The sequence below is a fragment of the Leucoraja erinacea genome, unplaced genomic scaffold (genome assembly GCF_028641065.1).
Source record: "Leucoraja erinacea ecotype New England unplaced genomic scaffold, Leri_hhj_1 Leri_321S, whole genome shotgun sequence".
Classification (NCBI taxonomy): Eukaryota; Metazoa; Chordata; class Chondrichthyes; order Rajiformes; family Rajidae; genus Leucoraja; species Leucoraja erinaceus.
Window position 1 is genome coordinate 14,171 of NW_026576222.1, and position 19,689 is coordinate 33,859.

The following is a 19,689-nucleotide window of genomic DNA, read 5'->3' on the forward strand; positions in this document are numbered from 1 at the left end:
TCTAAACATGCCCCAGACCAAATTAAAGACCCACCAGGATTTGTGAATTATATATACGGTCGACGTTGACCATGCATGAAGCAGCAGCGAGAGATGCGTTTGCTTTAACGACCGCCATCCTAAATCCAACCGATGGAAGACCCTCTTGAATGCCCCAACTTGGGTGGCTCTCGAGGCACGGCACACTGATCCGCAAGAATTGTGGCTATGCTCACCGCCCTGACTCAATGCCTGAAACAACCTATTGATATATGGGCAAAGCAATCAAATGCAGAACCCTACCCAAGGAATCAGCGCATGATTTCTGAACAGGATTCACAACAGCGTATCGCACTTATGCAGGAGACTAGAACTTTAACCACGAACATCAGTCTGCATAGTTTAACGCAATCTTAAAACAACTTAAGACCCCATGGCTCAGCAGTAATACAGTATGTTGACGACCTTTTGCTTGCAAGTACAGGGCCAAAGGAGAATGCTGGGGACACCGATGAGCTACTAAAAGCCCTCCAGACGCAGGTAAAATATTTATGTATGCTGCTCAGTATTGCTGAATGAGCGTTAACACCCACCCGGGCGGTTCCCATTGTGAACCACACCAGCCTGACCACCCCTAAACAGATGAGAACTCTTCTGGGCCTGATTAATGTCTGCCGGCAGTGGATCCCGTTGTGGCATTGTAGACTAAACTACTGTTGCCCCTTGCCTCTGCCAAGGCACTGCAGCAATTCACTCGCTCATCCTAACAAGAAGGTTTTTGCAATTTAAAAACAACGCTGGCTACAGCACCAGCCATTGTACGCCCTCTGTATGATCGCCCCTTCCAACTCCATGTGACAAACCTACTTCAAGCCTTAGCCCTCTCGGCCCACCTGGCCATTATTTAATGCAATGCCCATACTAGTGGCTGCGACGAAATCTCCCAAGGGAATGCCCCAGCTGAAATCACTGCCCGCACGGCAGCTTGCGAATCCTGCACCCTGGTCCCCACATGGTCCCCACAGAACCAAAGATTCCAGTAGACAGAACGGCCTTGCCAGACATGGGTGATGTAAAGTTAATGCAAGGGGACGCCTCTGCCGCGTAACACGATTTTTGGAAACGAGAGGGCTGCGCTGTTGACTCTGACAGAACTCTGGCTCACCCCTCTCAGACAAGTTTGTGTACTTGATGCTTTTCTGCCCATTCTTTTAAACTATATACACTCCCTTACGCACGGAGGGAATGGTAAGGATTGAATGGTAAGAATGGCAAAAACAGGGTGGTATCCCAAAATTCGCCAGGAGGCATTATAACAAGTTTTGGAATGTAAAATTTGCAGGCAAAACAATCCCAGAAAGCCCGTAAAATGTCCAAAGGAAGTGACACCAATGCCAGGCCGACCCTTCGAGCGTATGCAGTTAGATTTTATAGAATTGCAACGGGCACATTGTTATAACTATTGCATAGTAGTTGTGGATTTGTTTAGCAGATTGAAGCCTTGCCAAATAAATGCGACAGCTGAGACTACGGTAACACTTATTATTAAAGAAAACATACCTCACTTTGGGCTGCCTACCGTTATTAGTTCCGATAACAGGCCACACTTTATCGGAAAGATTAATGAACATGTGTAACAGCATTTTAACATTAAACAGCAATTCCACTGTGTACTGCGCATGTTGTTCCATTGTTTAAAAAGTGTTCTAAGAGTAAACCTAGCAATTATAGACCTGTTAGTTTGACTTCAGTGGTGGGCAAATTAATGGAAAAGATACTTAGAGATAATATATATAAGCATCTAGATAAACAGGGTCTGATTAGGAACAGTCAACATGGATTTGTGCCTCGAAGGTCATGTTTGACTAATCTTCTTGAATTTTTTGAAGAGGTTACTAGGGAAATTGACGAGGGTAAAGCAGCGGATGTTGTCTATATGGACTTTAGTAAGGCCTTTGACAAGGTTCCTCATGGAAGGTTGGAAAAGAAGGTTCAACTCTTGGGTATAAATGCAGGAATAGCAAGATGGATTCAACAGTGGGTGAATGGGAGAAGCCAGAGGGTAATGGTGGATGGCTGTTCATCGGGTTGGAGGCAGGTGACTAGTGGGGTGCCTCGGGGATCTGTGTTGGGTCCTTTGTTGTTTGTCATGTACATCAATGATCTGGATGAAGGTGTGGTAAATTGGATTAGTAAGTATGCAGATGATACCAAGATAGGGGGTGTTGTGGATAATGAAGAGGATTTCCAAAGTCTACAGAGTGATTTAGGCCATTTGGAAAAATGGGCTGAAAGATGGCAGATGGAGTTTAATGCTGATAAATGTGAGGTGCTACACCTTGGCAGGACAAATCAAAATAGGACGTACATGGTAAATGGTAAGGAATTGAAGAATACAGTTGAACAGAGGGATCTGGGTATAACCGTGCATAGTTCCTTGAAGGTGGAATCTCATATAGATAGGGTGGTAAAGAAAGCTGTTGGTATGCTAGCCTTTATAAATCAGAGCATTGAGTATAGAAGCTGGGATGTAATGTTAAAATTGTACAAGGCATTGGTGAGACCAAATCTGGAGTATGGTGTACAATTTTGGTCGCCCAATTATAGGAAGGATGTCAACAAAATAGAGAGAGTACAGAGGAGATTTACTAGAATGTTGCCTGGGTTTCAACAACTAAGTTACAGAGATAGGTTGAATAAGTTAGGTCTTTATTCTCTGGAGCGCAGAAGGTTAAGGGGGGACTTGATAGAGGTCTTTAAAATGATGAGAGGGATAGACAGAGTTGATGTGGACAAGCTTTTCCCTTTGAGAATAGGGAAGATTCAAACAAGGGACATGACTTCAGAATTAAGGGACAGAAGTTTTGGGGTAATATGAGGGGGAACTTCTTTACTCAGAGAGTGGTAGCGGTGTGGAATGAGCTTCCAGTGGAAGTGGTGGAGGCAGGTTCATTGGTATTATTTAAAAATAAATTGGATAGGCATATGGATGAGAAGGGAATGGAGGGTTATGGTATGAGTGCAGGCAGGTGGAACTAAGGGGAAAAAAAGTTGTTCGGCACGGACATGTAGGGCCGAGATGGCCTGTTTCCGTGCTGTAATTGTTATATGGTTATATGTGTTCACCACCCACGGGCCGCCAGAGTGGTCGAGAGGGCAAATGGACCCCTGAAAACTAAAGTGGCCAATCTAATGGAGGAAACAGGACAGAGTTGGTTTAAGGTCCTTCCCTCGGCCCTCTTTGAAATGAAGGTGACCCCACACGGAGCTACTAAACTAATACCGGCTGAAATAATGTACGGCCGGCCGCTACGTACCTACCTGGGGTGCATATGAGAGTGTGGAAGTTAGTTTTGACCTTCATGCCCCCAGCAATGAATTAATTACATATGCACAGCAATTAACTCACGCCTTGTCAGTTCTGTACTCCCAGATACGAGGCACATAAGCCACTACCAGTTGGACATGGGAACGAGTCCATACTATCAGGAGACCATGTACTAATAACGAACTGTGATTGGAAGAAATTGGGGCCGTGTTGGAAGGGACCATACCAGGTGCTACTAACAACATTAACCGCCATGAAGATTGAAGACCACCCCCGTTGGATACATCTGACTGCAAACGGATTGGAGAACCAAGAAAGGACAATGGGGCTACTGACCCTCCTTTGTTGTTCCGGATGGGCTGGACCCGGGGAAATAATCTGTTTCTGTCTACGAGCTATAAATTCGCCCCTCCGCGACAATATAAGTGCATGCTGCGTGTGTAGGCACATCCCACATAATGGTGGAGGAGGAATACCCCTCTTAACACTGCCCCTTAACAATACTGCGATTCTGGCCTTACACGGCTTTCGCAATAGGACAGCAACTAGCACCAGAGTCCACAGTACACCTATGGCTCTATTTTTCTGTTGGTGTTTGCATTAATATTTCTAATACTGTGTATCCGACCACTTTGTGCTTCACGGGGACTTTCACTGTTATCATGTCATGATTAAACAGATGGGAATGAAAGAGTTTTAGAAATGAAAAGGGTTAAAGGGCCTGTCCCACTTGCATGTGATTGTGAGGGCACCGTATGTCCGCGCGGGGCCGGTCCCACTTCGAAGCACGGAGGCGTATGGAGTTGTGCGGGGCTGGTCCCGACATCGAGCGGCGCTCCGAAAATCCCGCACTGTCTGAAAATTTCGCGTCCCAACGGCCTGTCGGCACGCAGGCGCATTGATGGCGTACGCTGCATCTTGACGGTGTACGCAGCGTCTTGACAGCATAAGCCTACCACGTGGCGTTGCGTGATGATGTCACCGCCCGACGACGTGCGACGCCCAAATTCAGTCGACCCACCTCCTGCCCAGCTAATTGGTGAGTATGACGCAAATGGAGCGTATTTAGCGTGTACTTAGCGTGAACTCTGCTTCCGTTTGGTGGCGCCAAACGCATGCAATCGCTGCAAGTGAGACAGGCCCTTAAGAGTGTACAGGCAGAGGAACTGCTCATGCTGGAAATATGTGAAAACAAGATAAAATGCTGTGAATAGCTGAAATTGCAATGTCATGCATGATAAAAGAAAGAGATTCAGAATGTTAGGACTCAAAAGATAAGACGCCTGATTGCTAAGAAGCCACACAGAAAGACAAGTGTGATCCAGACAAGAACTGATACCAGAAAGGATACGATCTGGTGGAGGAATGTGCTGAGGAATGTGTGACTAACTACCCGCGAATACTCAGTTATACATGTACTGTCTGAGCGTGATACAATTGTGTGGGACCGCGAGGGGTAACGAGTATGTAGCCATACTTGTGGTTGCTCTCCCATTCTCGTATTCTGGCGGAAGTGGCGGTGCGGCTCTGGCTGCAGCGGCTCATCGGCAGTCCTGTTTGTTTTGTGTTTTTTGTGTTGTTTATTTTGTTTGGTTAGTCTAGTTTTTGTTTTTTTAGTGGTGTTTTGTGGGGGGGGGGGGGGGTGGAACGGGGTGTGCAGTCTCTCCCTGCGGGGGAATGCGACTTTTCTGTCGTATTCCCCTTCTCTGCCTCCGTCGGCGCTGAGGCCTAAATGGAGCTGGCGACCTCGAGGCTCCGGAGGCAGAGACCGTCAGGACTCGCCCTGAGTTCGCTCCCGTGAGGGCGGTCCGGCACAGGAGAGGAGCGGCCAGCCCGAGATGGAACGAGGCTCCCGTCGGAGCGGCCGAGCTCGGGGAGGTGCGGCGCTCGCAGCCCGAGGGAGGTTCGGCGCCCATGTCGGGGCGGCCCGGCCGAAGGGAGGAGCAATGCCCATGTCGGGGTGGCCCGGCCCGGGGGAGGTTCGGCGCCAATGTCGGGGCGGCCCAGCCTGAGGCTGAAGTCGACAGATACTCACGTGAGGGTGGCTGGGACGGTGTTCTGGCGGCGGTGGCCTGAGTCCGGGGTTCGGCCGCGGGCCAGCGGCTGCGTCTGCAGGTCTGGGTGGGCTGCAGCTACGACCACCCCGGGCCGCGGTGTTGAGCCGCGGGACTGTTATAACATCGCCCGGGGGGGGTATCGCCTCAGCGCAGAGGGAGTAGAGGAGGGAAGAGACTGCAGACCTAAGACTTTTGCCTCCATCACAGTGAGGAGATGTTAGGTGGTCTCACTGTGGTGGATGTTAATGTGTGTTTATTGTTGTTTTTTATTGTATGTATGACTGCTTAAATTTTGTTCAGACTTCGGTCTGAATGACAAATAAAAGGCTATTCTATTCTATATTCTATGCATAATAAAGAGGAATTGTTACATTCTGAAAGTGACTAATGCGTTTTGTTATCTGATAGCGTGAATAGAACTTTAACACTATTGAACAAGGTGGCCATCACTTCCAATCCACTGGTACAGAATTCAGCGAGCTTTGAAAAACATCAATTGTTGAATCTCTGTCATGCTCTCGGAAAGGAAATCCTCTTGGTGAGGTCTCAAGTCACTCAATCATCCATCTCTACCACTCACCTCATATTCTTGCCCACTGAAATGTCTCTCGTATATTAGGATGAGGCCGACTTTCTCCACCGTTTGTTCAATCGCCTGTTCAAGTCCCTTCCGGTAATAATTTGTCAATTGGACCAGCTGAGAATCTTCCCACTTCTCCAGCAGCTCAGTTAGAGAAGATATTGTATCTGCAAATATGGAAGAGCATCACTCACATTGATAACTTTCTCTCTGGGCTGTTTCTGCATTTTCAATTGACAAACCAAAGCTTCAAGTCAGCAACTCACCAGACACCTCCCGGCAACCGTAACGTGCATCTCCAGCCAGGATGGGAGCAGAGCTGAGCACCAGCTATTAGGGTGACATATCGCCTTTCCAGTGGCTTATTGTGAAACACATCAGCCAAAAGAAGTGAAGATATAGCAGAGTGGCCTATGTTTTAGTTTAGAGATACAGCGCGGAAACAGGCCGTTCAGCCCACCGAGTCCGCACTGACCAGCAATCCAGGCACATTAATACTATCCTACACACACTAGGGACAATTTACATTACAACGCCAACCGACCCACACGTCGTAAATTGTATGTAAATTACAATTTACATACAAAGCCAACCGACCCACACACCTGTACGTCTTTGGAGTGTGGGAGGAAACCAAATATATCGGAGAAGACCCACGCAGGTCACGAGGTGAACGCACAAACTCCATACAGACAGCACCAGTTGTCCGAATCGATCCCGAGTCTCTGATGCTAAAAGCGCTGTAAGTCAGCAACTCTGCCGCTGCGCCATCGTGCAAACCTAATTATTAGTCATAGAGCGTGGAAACAGTTCCTTTAGCCCAACTTGGCCACACGAGCCAACATTTCCCATCAACGCATCCCACCTGTCCGTCCAAAATCCCTCCTAAACTGTCCTATCCATGTACACCACGTGTCTTAAACGTTGGGATAGTCTCTGCCTCAACTACCTCCTCCAGCAGCTTGTTTCTATACCCTTTGTGCAAAAATGTTACCCCTCAGATTCCCAGTAAATCATTTACCCTTCACCTTAAATCTGTGTCCTCTGGGTCCTGGATTCACCCACTATGTGCAAAAGACTGTTTGCATCTACCCGATTTATATCTCTCATGACTTTATACACCCCGATAAGATCACTCCTCATCCTCCTGCACTCCAAGGAGTCCCATCCTTCTCAACCTTTCCATGCATCTCAAACCCTCGATTCCTGGCAACATCCTCGTAAATCTTTTTTTACCCTTTCTAGCTTGACAACATCTTGTCTATAACATGATGCCCATAACTGAACACAATACTCTAAATGCAGCTTCATCAATGCAGGGCCGGATTTACGTACAAGTTAGACAAGCTTAAGCTTATGGCCTCGAGATCTAGGAGGGCCTACTCATCTCGCTGCCTCACCGACCATCCGCCCACCGGGACCTCCTACTCTTTGCCCGCTGACCCTGGCCATTCCACCGCCCTCCAGCAGCCCGAAGCTGTCGCCTTACCTGCAGCCTGGACTCAGCACCGGGCCTGAAATTTCCACGCTGTTAACTCCCACTACCCTGGGTTTGACAGCGCTGGGTCCTAATGCTAGTTCCCCTAACCCTGGTAACATCAGTGGCTGTTCCACTGGGTCTTCCCCATTCCCCCCAAACAATGTGACCCCAGCCCTTCCCCACCCACCCTATAGTCCTCATACCCCCCTCCCTCCGGCCCACCCCCCCACCCCTCCACCAGACATTGGCCTCAGTCCACTCACCTGCCTTCCTCCGGCCCCAACCCCCATCCCTGCCAAAGGCCCAACACTCCAGAGCTTCAAACAGCGATCCAGGTAAGGCATCGCCCGCTCCGCGGTGAATCCAATATGTATTTTAAAACCAACTGTTTAATGACAACATACAATAGGATCTAAAAGTGTCACACTGTCACTGTCAGGTAGTCATGGTCCTCTAGTCGTGGGGGTGGGGGATTGGGAGGGCGGGGGGGGGGGCTCACAAGTGAAATAGCTCTTCATCTACATCCGGCTCTGCATCAATGTCATATAGCTGCAACATCACCTCCCAACTTCTGTACTCATGAAGGCCAATGAGTCAAAAGCCTTTTTGACCACCCAATCTACCTGCGACTCCACCTTCAAGGAACCACGCACCTGCACTCCTGGATCCCTCAGCTCTACAACAGTCCCCAGAGCCCGACCATTCACTGTGTGTACTATGTAGGTCCAGCCCATGTTAGACTTCCCAAAATGCAACATCTCTGTATTAAAGTCTGTATTAAATTCCAGCAACCATTCCTCAGCCTGGCCAATCGATCAAGATCCCTCTGCAATTTTGCACAACCATCTTCAAAACCACCCACTTTTGTATCAATAGACAAGACAATAGGTGCAGGAGTAGGCCATTCAGCCCTTCAAGCCAGCTCCATCATTCAATGTGATCAGCCACGGTCAGTACCCCGTTCCTGCCTTCTCCCCATATCTGTTGACTCTACTACCTTTAAGGGCTCTATCTAACTCTCACTTGAAAGTATCCAGAGAACCAGCCTCCACAGCCCTCTGAGGCAGAGAATTCCACAGACTCGCAACACTCTATGTGAAAAGGTATTCCCTCATCACCGTTCTAAATGGCTTACTCCTTATTCTTAAACTGTGTCCCCTGGGAACATGTTTTCTGCCTCTAGCGTGTCCAAACCATTAATAATCTTAAATGTTTCAATAAGATCCCCCTCATCCTTCTAAATTCCAGAGTATACAAGCCCAGCGGCACCATTCTATCAACAAATGACAGTCCTGCCATCCCATGAATTAACCATGTGAACCTATGCTGCACTCCCTCAATACCAAGAATGTCCTTCCTCAAATTTGGAGACCAAAACAGCACACAATACTCCAGGTGTGGTCTCACTAGGGTCCTGTACAACTGCAGAAGGACCCATTTGCTCCTATTCTTAACTCATCTTATTATGAAAGCCAATGTGCCTTTTGCTTTCTTCACTGTCTGTTGTACCTGCATGCTTACTTTCAGATCATCTGCAAACTTGCTAATCTTTCCATATATGTTCTCATACCCTCAAAGTTCACCTTACCCCAATTTATCATTTGAGCTCTGCGGGGAGGGATATCCATAACTATCTTAAACCTAATCGTACAGTGGTCTCTGACCCCAAAACGCTCCAGAGAGCCTTTAGGGACCATTGGAAAAGGCTATTCAGGGGAGGCTGTGTTGTGAGGACTAAGTGTTTGAGGCTTTGACGAGGAGGTTTGCAGTGACCTCAAAGTGACAAGGGAACGAAGGAGCTGCCGTTTTGATCAGGGCCACCTTCACTGCAGTTCTTGGAGGGGATACCCATAAGGGAGTATCCAGCGAGTCAGAATGGGTAGAACATAGACAGAGAATAATCTGCTGGGACTATATTTTGGACTGCAGGTTCAATGTGAATTAGAGGATACTTTGTGTGGGAGATTGCAGGTAGATGTAATAACAGTGTGGTACTCATGGGAGTATTTATCTTGCCATATATTTACTGATCACTCATTGCGTAACCGGTTTGGACGGGGTGAAATTTGTTAAACACGCTCGTGAAAACATCCTTAATCAATGTAAAGAGAGTGTGCGGGGACAATGCAGGGCAGGCGACTAAACTGTCAGTGGGGGAGTACTTTGGGAGTAGTGACTATTAATTTATTGTATGTAATGTACTTATGTAGACAGATAGGACTGGTCCACAGATTAACTTCCTAAACTGGGACAAATCGATTTTGGAGATATTAGGCTCTTGTACCAATTGATTGGGAGAGTCTATTTGTTGGTAATGGGAAGCTGGCAGGAGGGCACTTATTCAAAAGTGAAATCGTAAGAGCACTGGGGCACATTGTTCTTGGTAGAGTGAAGGGCGGGGTTGACTACGTTTCAAAAAGCTGGTTAATGACAGATGTTGAGACTAATCAGGGGAAAATACAGAACAATTGTAAGAGTTGCCGGGTACGCTAAGGAGAGCAAAAACAGCATGTGAAAGGTACCCTGTAAGCAAAGTAATCAAAAGAGATCCCGCAGGTATATAAAAAGTAAAAGAGTGGCGCAGGAGAGAATAGAACGGTTAAACAGAGTTTATAGAAACATAGAAAATTGGTGCAGGAATAGGCTATTCAGCCCTTCGAACCTGCACCGCCATTCAATATGATCATGGCTGATCATCCAACTCAATATCCTGTACCTGCCTTCTCTTCATGCCCCCTGATCCCTTTAGCCACAAGGGCCACATCTAACTCCCTCTTAAATATAGCCGATGAACTGGCCTCAACTATCTACTGTGGCAGAGAATTCCACAGATTCACCACTCTCTGTGTAAAAAATGTTTTTCTCATCGCAGTCCTAAAAGACATCCCCTTTATCCTTAAACTGTGACCCCTTGTTCTGGACTTCCCCAACATCGGGAACAATCTTCCTGCATCGGAAGGCATTGCAGAGGGTGGTGAAAATTGCCCAACGCATCACCGGTTCCACGCTCCCCTCCATTGAGTCTGTCCAAAGCAAGCGCTGTCTGCGGAGGGCGCTCAGCATCGCCAAGGACTGCTCTCACCCCAACCATGGACTGTTTACCCCTCCTACCATCCGGGAGGCGCTACAGGTCTCTCCGTTGCCGAACCAGCAGGTCGAGGAACAGCTTCTTTCCGGCCGCTGTCACTCTACTAAACAACGTACCTCGGTGACTGCCAATCACCCCCCCCCGGACACTTATTATTATTTTTTTTTATTCAAAATCGTTTGCTATGTCACTCTTCAAAGGAGATGCTAAATGCATTTCGTTGTCTCTGTACTGTACACTGACAATGACAATTAAAAATTGAATCTGAATCTGAATTATGACTGTTGAATTTCGCTCCTGGGATAAATTAAGTTCTATCATATCATAAGAACAAGCCAGGAAACTCGAAGCCGGTGAGCTTAACGTCAGCGTTGGGATTTCTAAGGACAGAATCTAGATGCATTTGGATCGGCACAGATTTACAGCAGGGTTTTCTGCACAGGTTAACAGCAGGGTTTTCTGCATGGGAATTCGTGTATTGCAAATCTAATTGGGATTTCCGAAGAAGTCACCAAAGGAAGTGATAAAGTCAGGGCCGAGGATGTTGAATAAGACCTTTGACATGGGCCTGCATGGATGATTAGGGTGGATGGTTAAATCACATGGAATGAAAGGCAAGGTAGCCAATCGTATTCAAACATGAATTGAAGACAGTGGTGAAAGGGTATTTGTGAAGACTTGTTTTTCTGTTCAGAGGCCAGTAAGCCTGTGTAGGAACAAACCGCAGATGCTGGCTTAAACCAAAGATAAACACGAAAAGCTGGAGTAACTCAGCAGGACAGGCAGCATCTCTGGTGACATTTTGGGTCGAGAGCCCTCTTCAGACTGAGAGTCAGGGGAAATAGAAAGGAGAGATATCGACAATGATGTAAAGAGATATAGAACAGTGAATTAAATATATGCTGAAAAGTAACAATGATAAAGGAAGCAGGCCGTTGTTAGCCGTTTGTTGGGTGTGAACGAGAAGCTGGCGTGACTTGGGTGAGGAAGGAATGGAGATAGATGGAATGGAGGGGTTACTTGAAGGTAGAGAAATCAATATTCAAAGGGCAGAGTGACCTACTCCTGCACCTATTGTCTATGTATCTATGTATTGTCCGCTTTCTTTAGCTGTCGTTTCAAACAGGGTAGTTGAAATCCACCTCTGAATGCTTGACACATGCAAATATAAAGATGCAAATATAGCTGTGTCCATTTTTATTCTTGAAACTGCCGGGCCTTCCTTCTGTTTGTTGCGTATCCTTTGCGTTGCACAATCACCGGCCCTGAAGTTCTGCAGAAATGACAGAAACAATTGGTAAACATAAGCCGAGTGATTTTATGGCAGAAAAAGCGGATGGTATTGCAGATAGTCGTGCAGGAGGGCGGAGGAATGGTCGACGGAATTTAATACAGTGAAAAATGCGAGATGCTGCATTTTGCGAATTCCAACCTGGGCTGACACTATACAGGGAATGAGCAGAGCAGACCGGCAGCTTGTCTCATATACCCTCCTTTATTGATCAAGAACAAAGTCACGGCAGCAGTCCAAGATAACCAGTTGTAGTTGGTTCGTACAGCGAGGCTGAGAAATGGAAAGAGGATGATGTAAGAGGGAGCTGTAAGGCTTATGAACAAAACCAACAACAACAGGATAGTGAAGACAGCCAGATGGATCATTGGTGCTCCACTCCCTTTCCTGTTGGAGATCTATCAGAAGCACAATCCGAGAGCCATCTCCACTATTAAGGACCTCTATCAGGGAAGAGGTACAGAAGCATCAGCTGCAGAACTAGCAGGATGCTGCACAGCTTCTTCCCGCAGGCAATAAAACTGGTTAACGGACTGTGTCCCCTCCCCATACATCATACACCAACACACCTAGCCTCGCCCATACTTGGACAGCTAGACATTTGTCAAAGCAAAGCCACTGTCCAGTCTGAATTTCTGTTTTTAGTGCAATTTTAAAGTCTATTTTAGATAAGTTAATTTTAAAGTTGTATGTATTTATTCTGGTTTTATTAACTGCACTGACAGGAACTGATTGAGAAACATTTTTTTGTTTTCTCTGTGTATGTAAGTACGCAGTGAAAATGACATTGAAGTAAATACTGAATAACCATGTGGGGAGTGTGCAACAAGCCCCCGATTAGTCTACGGGAATTAGAAGACCAAATATGCCTGGGGATTGAACGCATCATAGCATCTGAGCACACTCAACCTCTTCACACACGACAGACTTGCAACACCATTCTGAAGAAGTTTATGCACGCTATCTTTACTGAAGTCAGGAGACCAGTTTACCCAGTACACCAGGTGCAGCCACACAAAAAACCCAGGATAATTGTAGAAAAACATCTTTACTCTTGTAACCCAGGGTGTCTCATTAGTGGCCCGCACAGCTGACTTCCCACCACAACCTACCGGCATTCACACAACACGGCATTCCTGCTTTATTATCTTCTGGACAATACCCTCCTGAACCCTCTCATTCCCCTCCCCACCACGGCTGAACCCTCTCATTCCCCTCCCCACCACGCCTGAACACTCTAAGCACTCTCCCCTCCCTCCTGAAACCTCTCACCACTCTCAAGAATACTCACCACCCTCCCACTCCTGAACACTCTCAGCATCCCCACAACCTGAATCCTCTCAGCATCCCTGCCCAGCATTCCCAATCCCCTGAACCCACCCCACACCCCAAATCCTCAGCACCCGAACCAACCTGTACCCTCTCAGCACCTTCCTTATCATCCTGAACCCTCCCCACCCTGAGCCCTCTCATCACCTTATTAGCACCTTGTCAGCACCCTCTCCCCACATCCTGAACCATCCTAGCACCTTCTGATCCCTCTCATCATTCTCCCCACACCCCGTGAACCCTCTTCCTATCCCCCCTACCATCACACCCCTTGAACTCTTGTCGACAAAATAGAGAGAGTACAGAGTACAGATTTACTAGAATGTTGCCTGGGTTTCAGCAACTAAGTTACAGAGAAAGGTTGAACAAGTTAGGGCTTTATTCTTTGGAGCGCAGAAGGTTAGGGGGGACTTGATAGAGGTTTTTAAAATGATGAGAGGGATAGACAGAGTTGACGTGGAAAAGCTTTTCCCCACAGAGTAGGGAAGATTCAAACAAGGGGACATGACTTGAGAATTAAGGGACTGAAGTTTAGGGGTAACATGAGGGGGAACTTCTTTACTCAGAGAGTGGTAGCTGTGTGGAATGAGCTTCCAGTAAAGGTGGTGGAAGCAGGTTCGTTTTTATCATTTAAAAATAAATTGGATAGTTATATGGATGGGAAGGGAATGGAGGGTTATGGTCGGAGCGCAGGTATATGGGACTAGGGGAGATTATGTGTTCGGCACGGACTAGAAGGGTCGAGATGGCCTGTTTCCGTGCTGTAAATGTTATATGGTTATATTATATGGTTATATGAACCCTCGCCCCCACCCTCCTGAACCCTCGCCACACCCGCCATAACCCTCTCCCCACCCTCCTGAAATTCCTCTCCACACACAATCCCTTCAGCACCCTCCCCACACCAACTCCACCCTCCAGAGCCTTCATCGCCCATCATTCCCCATCCCTGAATCCACTCAGCACCCCCCTGAACCCTCTCCCCATCCCCTGAACCCACTTACCATCCCCCGTGAACCTTCTTCCCACTCTCCTGCACCCTCTCACCACCCTTCCCCACCTCCCGATCCCTCTCACCACTCCACCCCCCCTGCACCATCTCCACCCCCGCTGATCCTCCTCAACATCCTTCTTCTTTTTTCATGTGGCGTGCACAGCCTAAAGTTGTTGGGCAACTTGCTCTATTTGATCTTCCGTTTGTGCACGTCGAGTTGGTTGCATCAGTCAAAACAGGACGGAGCATGAGAAGGTCGCAATCTTCCACCCCTCTCAACATCCTGAATCCTCATAACGCCATCCTAAATCTCCCTCCACCCTCCTGAACCTTCATCCCCACCACCCTCACGAACCGCCTAAATCCCCCCAACCCTCCTGAGCCTTCTCCCCACCCTCCTGAACCTTCATCCGCTCCACCCTCATGAACCGCCTAATCCCCCCACCCTCCTGAACCTTCATCCCCTCCAACCTCCTGAACCTTCTCCCCACCCGCCTGAACCTTCATCCCCTCCAACCTCCTGAACCTTCTCCCCATGTCCGCACCATAATCGAGAAACTCTGTTCCTCACACTGGAATATGGACACGCTGATCTGTTTTGTAGTAAATGCCTACTATGTTCTGTGTGCTGAAGCAAAGCAAGAATTTCATTGTCCTACCAGGGCCACATGACAATAAACTCACTTGAACTTGAACGTGAACTCACCACACAGACACTAGTAAACCTCGATTAGGTTTTAGGTTTTCTCCGAGATCTTCGGTTTCCTCCCACACTCCAAAGACAAACTCTACAATTCTACAAACTCTACCACACTACAAGCTGCAAGGTTTGTAGGTTAATTGGCTTGTAAATGTAAATATTGTCCACCTTCCAGTATATTCCCAGGTGGACTCTTCACAAGACACTGTCGTCCATCTTTGCTGCCGTCCAAGTCGGGGAGCGGCTGCTGGCGACGGCGCACGTCATCACGTCATCACGTCTTCCTCCGCCATTGGATGGTGCCGCAGACTGACATTCTCCACAACCAATGGGAAAGAACAGGCCCGCTATGTCCCGCCCCTTCTCGAACGTCATGGGCGGGTCAAGCCTCGCCCAATGATTACCATCCGTGACTGACATTAACCACAACCAATGGGAAAGAACAGGCCCGCTATGTCCCGCCCCTTCTCGAACGTCATGGGCTAGTCAAGCCCCGCCCAATGATTACCATCCGTGACTGACATTAACCACAACCAATGGGAAAGAGAACCCGCCCCCCTACCGGACGTCATGGGAGGATCAGCCTCCGCCATTGGGTATTCGCCCGCCGATCGGCATTCCCTGTGACCAATGAAAGCGTTGCTGGAGGGTGACGTGCATCGACAAGCGAGACGTCCCGCCCCCTCCAGCGCCCCCAGAGGACCGCCCCCCGCCATTGATTGGCATCTCTGGACAGAAGGAATGGGTGACGTTCCCGGTCCAGCCCCTTCTTCAGAATAAGCGAGATCGGTATTCCGACTGCACATGCCCCGGTCAAAGATCATTGTACACCGACAGCTCTGGAAAGCAGTGAACCTTCATTTCTTCAGATTTTTCCATCTTTGATTCTTCTAGGTAAGAAAATATTGCTTTCAAACTATGAAATAGTTGTATTTATTGTTCCTTAGTTACAATTATTTTGTCATTTTATTGGTGAGTGAGCGAGATCGTGCTTGTCCGTGGTCGGTGTCGGGCCTTGGTCTTTTAAGTTGCTGTGGGCCATCCCCATCCTCTAGTCCCTGTCCGGGGGTGGACAGAGGCGTTGAACTGGGCTGGGAGCCCAGGGCCTATCCAGATCCTATTGGGGAGTGGTGGTGTCGGTTGGCCCAGCGTGAGTTACTGGGGTTGCCGCTTCCACTCTGCACTGGCTGTGACCGATGTCACCATTGTCCCCAGGCCCACAGCCAGCGCGGAGAAGAAACGCAAACTCTAGCCCAACCCCGCTCCCCGACGGGCCAGGAACCTCCAGCCAAACCCCACCCCGGCACCAGCGAAAGCCGAGCACCAGCCATGAACGGGGATACACACAAAGTGCTGCAGCAACTCAGCCTCCTGCCAACACCAGCCCGTCCAAACACCTCTGGCTGCCACCAGTCAGGGACGAGGGGGTTGGGGACTGGGACTGGACACCCGGGAGGGGACGGGGACAACCCAACAGCAAATTGCCAAACCCGGACAAGCACAATCTCGTTCACTCACCAAAGCATAAAGCAATAAAAATTACAAAATAATCTTAACTTTTAACAAAAGAACAATAAATACAACTATTTCATAGTTTGAAAGCAATATTTTCTTACCTAGAAGAATCAGCTGGAAAAAAACAGAAGAAATGAAGGTCCACTGCTCCACTCCTTTCCAGGGCTGCTTATGCATAGTGACTTTTGACCTGGGCATGCGCAGTCCGAATACCGAACTCGCTTATTAAAGACATCACATTCTGGACATTCCGTCTCTACCGCTTCCCATCCGGCATGAGATAAAGATTCAAGAGAGTTTATTGTCATGTGTCCCTGATAGGACAATGAAATTCTTGCTTTGCCTCAGCACAACAGAACATAGTACAATACAATACAACGGTTTATTTGTCACATTGCACAAAAAGTGCAAGTGAAATGATATGTCAGCAGCGATACACTGATAAAGGACACACACAAAAACACAATAAAATTTTAACATAAACATCCACCACAGCATTCATCACTGTGGTGGAAGGCACACAATTTGGCCAGTCCTCCTCCATTTTCCCCCGTGGTCGGGACCTCAACCCTCCGCAGCAGTCGCTGCGGGCGTCCAGATGGTAAGGACAAGGTACAAGTCCAGGTAAGTCCAGAGTCGGCTCATCCCCACCGGAGACCGCAGCTTTTAGTTGGTATAGGCCGGCGGCCGAAGATTTAAAGTTCCCTCCACGTCGCAGCCATAAGCACCGCAGTCTGCAGGGCCGGCGGTCGAAGCTCCCCTCCAGGGGTGATGTTAAGTCCATACCGGACCCGCGGTAGAAGTTGGCCGCGGACCGGCGGTGGAAGCTTCTTCTTCCCCCTGGGTCCCCCACGAGGGATCCCGGGCTGTAGACGCCGTGCCAGCTGGAGCTGTGCAGACCGCGGCTTCAGGCTGCCGTCTGCTGCGGGCCAACGGAACAGAGCGCTTCCCTCCAGCGAGCCCCAGCTCCGTGCTGACAGTCCACGCTGCACCCGCCGCCGGAGCCCTGAGCCCCGGGCGCGTCTCCGGGAAAGGCCGCGCCGATCCTCGCTGTTAGGCCACGGGGGAGGCGACCTGGAAAAAGTCGCCTCTCCTTGGAGGAGGCGACCGAAACGGTTTCCCCCTCACCCCCCCACACCACCCCCCACACAAAACACACGAAGGAACATTAAAACATACTTTAAAACATACCAAAAAAATAAATAAATTGAAAAAACTAACGCGCTGCTGACAGGGCTGCCGCCAGTGCAGCGCCCCCACCGACCATAGTAGGTATGACTACAGAACAGATCATTGTGTCCATATACCATTAAAGAGAAGGGTCTCGACCCAAAACGACACCCATTCCTTCTCTCCAGAGATGTTGAATTACTCCAGCTTTTTGTGTCTTATCTTTTAAATTATTTTTGCCATTTTTTCCGGGTGGGTGAAGTCAATGGTAGGAGATCTGGTCTATGTGATGGACAAGGCTACATTTACAAGCCTCTGCAGTTTCTTGCAGTCTTCCCTAACCAAGCTGTGATGCAACCAGATAGGATGCTTTGTACGGGGCATCTGTAGACGACACAATAGAATTTTATCCCCGGAGGGAAATTAATCTGCCAACAGTCATAAAACACAAAATACATGAAACAAAGTTTCAAAGCCAAGATACATGATACATTTTACAAAACTGAGATGTTTGGAGTCATCTGGAGAAATCAATCTTACATTTACACCAAAGATAGACACAAAAGGCTTGAGCATCTCTGGAGAGAAGGAATGGGTGACGTTTCGGTTCGAAACCCTTCTTCAGACATTCACATTACATACACACCTTTTCCCTGTTCCTCCTCCCTTGACACACCCTTCCCTATACCTCCTCCTTCGACACACCTGTTCCTAGACCTCCTTCCTCCATTCTGTCCAGTGACCCCGACAGTCCTTTCGGGTTAGGCAGAGGTTCACTTGCACCTCTTCCAACCTCATCTGCTATCCTGTCCATTGTTCCAGATGTGGAATCATATATTGGTAAGACCAAAATAGATTGGGCAATTGTATTTCTCTGAACACCTTTGCTCAGTCTGCCCGGACCTACCTGATCTCCTGGTTGCCAAACACTTCAATTCCCCTTCCCATTCCCACACTGACCTTTCGGTCCGAGGCCTGCTCCATTGTCAGAGTGAGGCTAAATGCAAATTGGAGAAACAGCATCTCATATTTCGCTTGGGCAGCTTACAACCCAATGATGTGAGTATTGATTTCTCAAACTTCAGGTAACCCTTGCATTCCCTCTCCATCCATCCCTCCCCCACCCAAGTCACACTAGCTCCTCGTTCTCACCAAAGAATTGTGCTTCTCTTGGTCTGAGAGTCCTTTCGGTGCCTTTTGGCAAACTCCAAGTGGGCTGTCATGTGCCTTTTACTGAGGAGTATCTTCCCTCTGGCCACTCTACCATAAAGTCCTGATTGGTGGAGTGCTGCACATATAGTTGTCCTTCTGGAAGGTTCTCCCATCTGCACAGAGGAACTCTGGAGCTCTGTCAAGAGTGACCATCAGGTTCTTTGTCACCTCCCTGACCAAGGCCTTTCTCCCCCGATTGCTCAGATTGGCCAGGTAGCCAGCTCTATGAAGAGCCCCAGTGGTTACAAAATTCTTCCATTTAATGAAAAAGTGTTTCCTTGTCTCCGTTCTAAATGGCTTACTCCTTATTCTTAAACTGAGGCCCCTGGTTCTGGACTCCCCCAACATCAGGAACATGCTTCCTGCCTCTAGCGTGTCCAAACCTTTAACAATCTTATATGTTTCAATGAGATTCCTCTCATCCTTCTAAACTCCAGTGTGTACAAACCCAGCTGCTCCATTCTCTTGGCACATGACAGTCCCGCCATCCCGGGAATTAAACTTGTAAATCTACGCTGCACTCCCTCAATAGCAAGAATGTCCTTCCTCAAATTAGGGGACAAAAACTGCACACAATATTCCAGGTGTGGTCTCACTAGGGCTCTGTACCACTACAGAAGAATCTCTTTGCTCCTATATTCGATTCCTCTTGTTATAAAGTCCAACATGCCATTCATTTTCTTCACTGCCTGCTGTACTTGCACGTACTATCATAGACGGATGTACAAGGACCCCCAGATCCCATTGTACTTCCCCTTTTCCCAATTTGACGCCATTTAGATAGTAATCTGCCTTCATGTTTTTGCTACCAAAGTGGATAACCTCACATTTATCCGCATTAAACTTCATCTGCCATGCATCTGCCCACTTCCCCAACCTGTCCAAGTCACCTGCATTCTCATAGCATCCTCCTCACAGTTCACACTGCCACCCAACTTTGTGTCATCTGCAAATTTGCTATTGTTA

General features: G+C 48.2%; 1 protein-coding gene across 1 annotated transcript in view; it reads right to left on the reverse strand.

The window, feature by feature from the left end:
• LOC129693513 (uncharacterized) overlaps positions 1-19,689 on the reverse strand; it is a gene marked incomplete at its 3' end in the record, with an annotated part of 77,052 nt that overhangs the window by 14,130 nt on the left and 43,233 nt on the right. The window contains exons 18-21 of the mRNA XM_055630325.1: positions 15,026-15,239; positions 11,945-12,005; positions 11,698-11,785; positions 5,945-6,111 (exon numbers count right to left, since the gene is read on the reverse strand). Of these exons, the coding sequence (XP_055486300.1) occupies positions 5,945-6,111; positions 11,698-11,785; positions 11,945-12,005; positions 15,026-15,239 (530 nt within the window). The remainder of the gene's footprint in view (positions 1-5,944; positions 6,112-11,697; positions 11,786-11,944; positions 12,006-15,025; positions 15,240-19,689) is intronic.